Here is a 2,647-nt window from a genome sequence, read left to right on the forward strand (position 1 = left end):
GGCCTAGAAAACACCATTTTAAAATTCCCCGATATTTCCAGGTTTTTTGTGAATGTGGAAACCCTGAACAATACAAAAAAAAAACAAACAAAAAAAACCCGAAGGATAAATGTTACCAAAATACTTTTTTGTAGAGCCTACAACACTACCATTCAAAAGGTCTGGGTCAGTAAGGTTTTTTTTTAACGTTCTGAAAGAAGTCTCTTGTGCTCAGCAAGTCTGCATTTATTTGATAAAAAAAAAAAAAACAGTAATATAATGAAATATTATTATGATTTAAATAACTGTTTTCCATTTTACTATATTTTATGATGTCATTTATTTCTTTGATGGCAAAGCTGAATTTTCAGTAGCCATCACTCCAGTCTTCAGTGTCAAATGATCATTCTAATATGCTGATTTGGTGCTCAAGAAACATTTATTTTTAATTATACAAATTTGAAAACATTTGTGTGGCTTAATATTTTTGTGGAAACTGATGATATTTTTAGGATTCTTTTTTTTTTTAAGTTTAAAAGTCAGCATTAATTTGAAATGGAAATCTTTTGTAACATTATAGCCTTTACTGTCATTTTTGATTAATTTAATGTGTTCTTGCTGAATAAAAGTATTTGTAAGTCTTTCCATAGATAAATAAATACATACATACATACATAACTGACCCCTAACTTTTGAATGGTAGTTTATATTCATCTCAGTGTTCATACCTTGTGGTGGAACAACAGTGGTGGTGAGCTGATACTCTTCTCCATTAAGAATATCATACACCTGAAAACATGCATTACATTACATACAGAACCACTGGCAACCTGTAATACAATTACATTACATAATACAACAATTATCCAAAGATATGACTCTCTATGCCACCTCTGGGGAGGTTGCCATGTTCAGAGGGGTTGTCCCAGGAATATAGCCTTCATCTTCCTCCTCCTCCTCCTCCTCCTCCTCACATGTACCACACAACTCATCTTCTTTGAAGAACAGTGGTTCAAAGTTTTCTTTATGAGGATCTGCTCCTAAAAGCAAGGTACACAACACTAATTGGTAACCTCATGTCAAAGTAATTTAATCCAATGTATATGGTCACAAAAGTACTAATTATTACTTGGGATGAGTGATTATTTATCTTCTTCAATAAATGATAAAAAAAGTTGCTTTTGGCTAATTCTACCAGAGATATAAGCAGAACACTGATGACAGCAGGACAGGATGTTACAGACAGTTATTTGTAGACATGTCATGTTAGTCATACATTTTTCAGCACGACAACTCTCACTAGTGACACCTGTAATAAATACACACTTCCTCACCTGCAGCCATCAGGAGCGCGCACAGTTTGGTTGAATCACGTCCTGCAGCAATGTGCAGAGGAGTTGAACCATTATAGGTGACGCTGTCTACATATGCATTACCCTGCATAGACAAAATGTTACACACAGAGTGTCATTCAAGTCAAGTCACCTTTATTTGTATAGCGCTTTATAAAATACAGATTGACACTGTAAAGCTGCTTTGACACAAACAGGAAAATAGTTTGTCAATAATGCAAGAGGACAATAACAAAGTCAATTTTTCAGTTAAGGTCAGTTCATTCATTAAGAGATAATTACGATTAATAACTTCATAAGCACATTATTTCAGCATTTTCTAAAGAAATTAATGCTTTTATTTAGCAAGGATGCATTAAACTGATCAAAAGTGATAGTAAAGACATAATGTTACAAAAATGTTTCATTTCAAATCATAGGAATTTTCTATTCATCAAAAATTACTGAAAAAATCTACCATATTTTCCACAAAAATATTAAGCAGCACAGCAGTTTTCTAAACTGATAATAAGAATAAATGTTTCCTGAGCAAATCAGCATATTAGAATGATTTCTAAAGAGTCGTGTGACACTGAAGACTGGAGCAGTGATGCTGAAAATTCAGCTTTACGTCACAGGAATAAATTACATTCTAAAATATATTAAAATAGAAAACAGTTATTTTAAATTGTAATATTATTTCACAATATTACTGTTTTTACTGTATTTTTGATCACATAAATGCAGCCTGGGTGAGCATAAGAGCCTTATTACAAAAAACAACAGTGTAAACACTGACTCATTTCTCATTTCTTATTACTCATTTCACATGAAACAAGATTAGCTATAATAGTTTTTTAGCAGCAAAATAAAAATTAAACTTTTTAATTCTAACAGAATTAGAGTTAGTGAGAATGTGTAAAAAATCATGAAAGATTAAATTATGATAATAATGTATTGATTAACATTATAGGTGGGCTTCATGGGGGGAAAATGCAAAGGTTAAGAGTATGTAGAGCAAAACTTTACAATATTAGGAATATGCAGTATTCACTAAAGCAACATCCTTCAAACCCATCACTGTACCTCCAGCAGGAGGCAGCCGGCAAGGGAAAGGTTTCCCAGCTCTGTGGCCAGGTGAAGTGCTGTGTGGCCACACGTGATCTCCTGAACATCCACATCTGCCCCGTCATCCAGCAGGGCTCGCACACAACTCAAACTGTTTGCTTGTACAGCCAGGTGAAGCGGACAGAGACCTGAACACACACACACACACACACACACACACACACACATACATACATACATACATACACACATACACACATACACACATA

At 33.8% G+C, this 2,647-nt stretch overlaps 1 protein-coding gene across 1 annotated transcript in view; it reads right to left on the reverse strand.

The window, feature by feature from the left end:
- The window catches only part of LOC107653306 (nuclear factor NF-kappa-B p105 subunit-like), a gene marked incomplete at its 5' end in the record, with an annotated part of 18,555 nt that overhangs the window by 7,055 nt on the left and 8,853 nt on the right, over positions 1-2,647 (reverse strand). Inside the window, 4 exons of the mRNA XM_016439984.1 lie at positions 708-768; positions 871-1,019; positions 1,314-1,416; positions 2,397-2,566. Of these exons, the coding sequence (XP_016295470.1) occupies positions 708-768; positions 871-1,019; positions 1,314-1,416; positions 2,397-2,566 (483 nt within the window). The remainder of the gene's footprint in view (positions 1-707; positions 769-870; positions 1,020-1,313; positions 1,417-2,396; positions 2,567-2,647) is intronic.

This window comes from Sinocyclocheilus anshuiensis, unplaced genomic scaffold (genome assembly GCF_001515605.1).
Source record: "Sinocyclocheilus anshuiensis isolate Anshui unplaced genomic scaffold, SAMN03320099.WGS_v1.1 scaffold103, whole genome shotgun sequence".
NCBI classification, from domain to species: Eukaryota; Metazoa; Chordata; class Actinopteri; order Cypriniformes; family Cyprinidae; genus Sinocyclocheilus; species Sinocyclocheilus anshuiensis.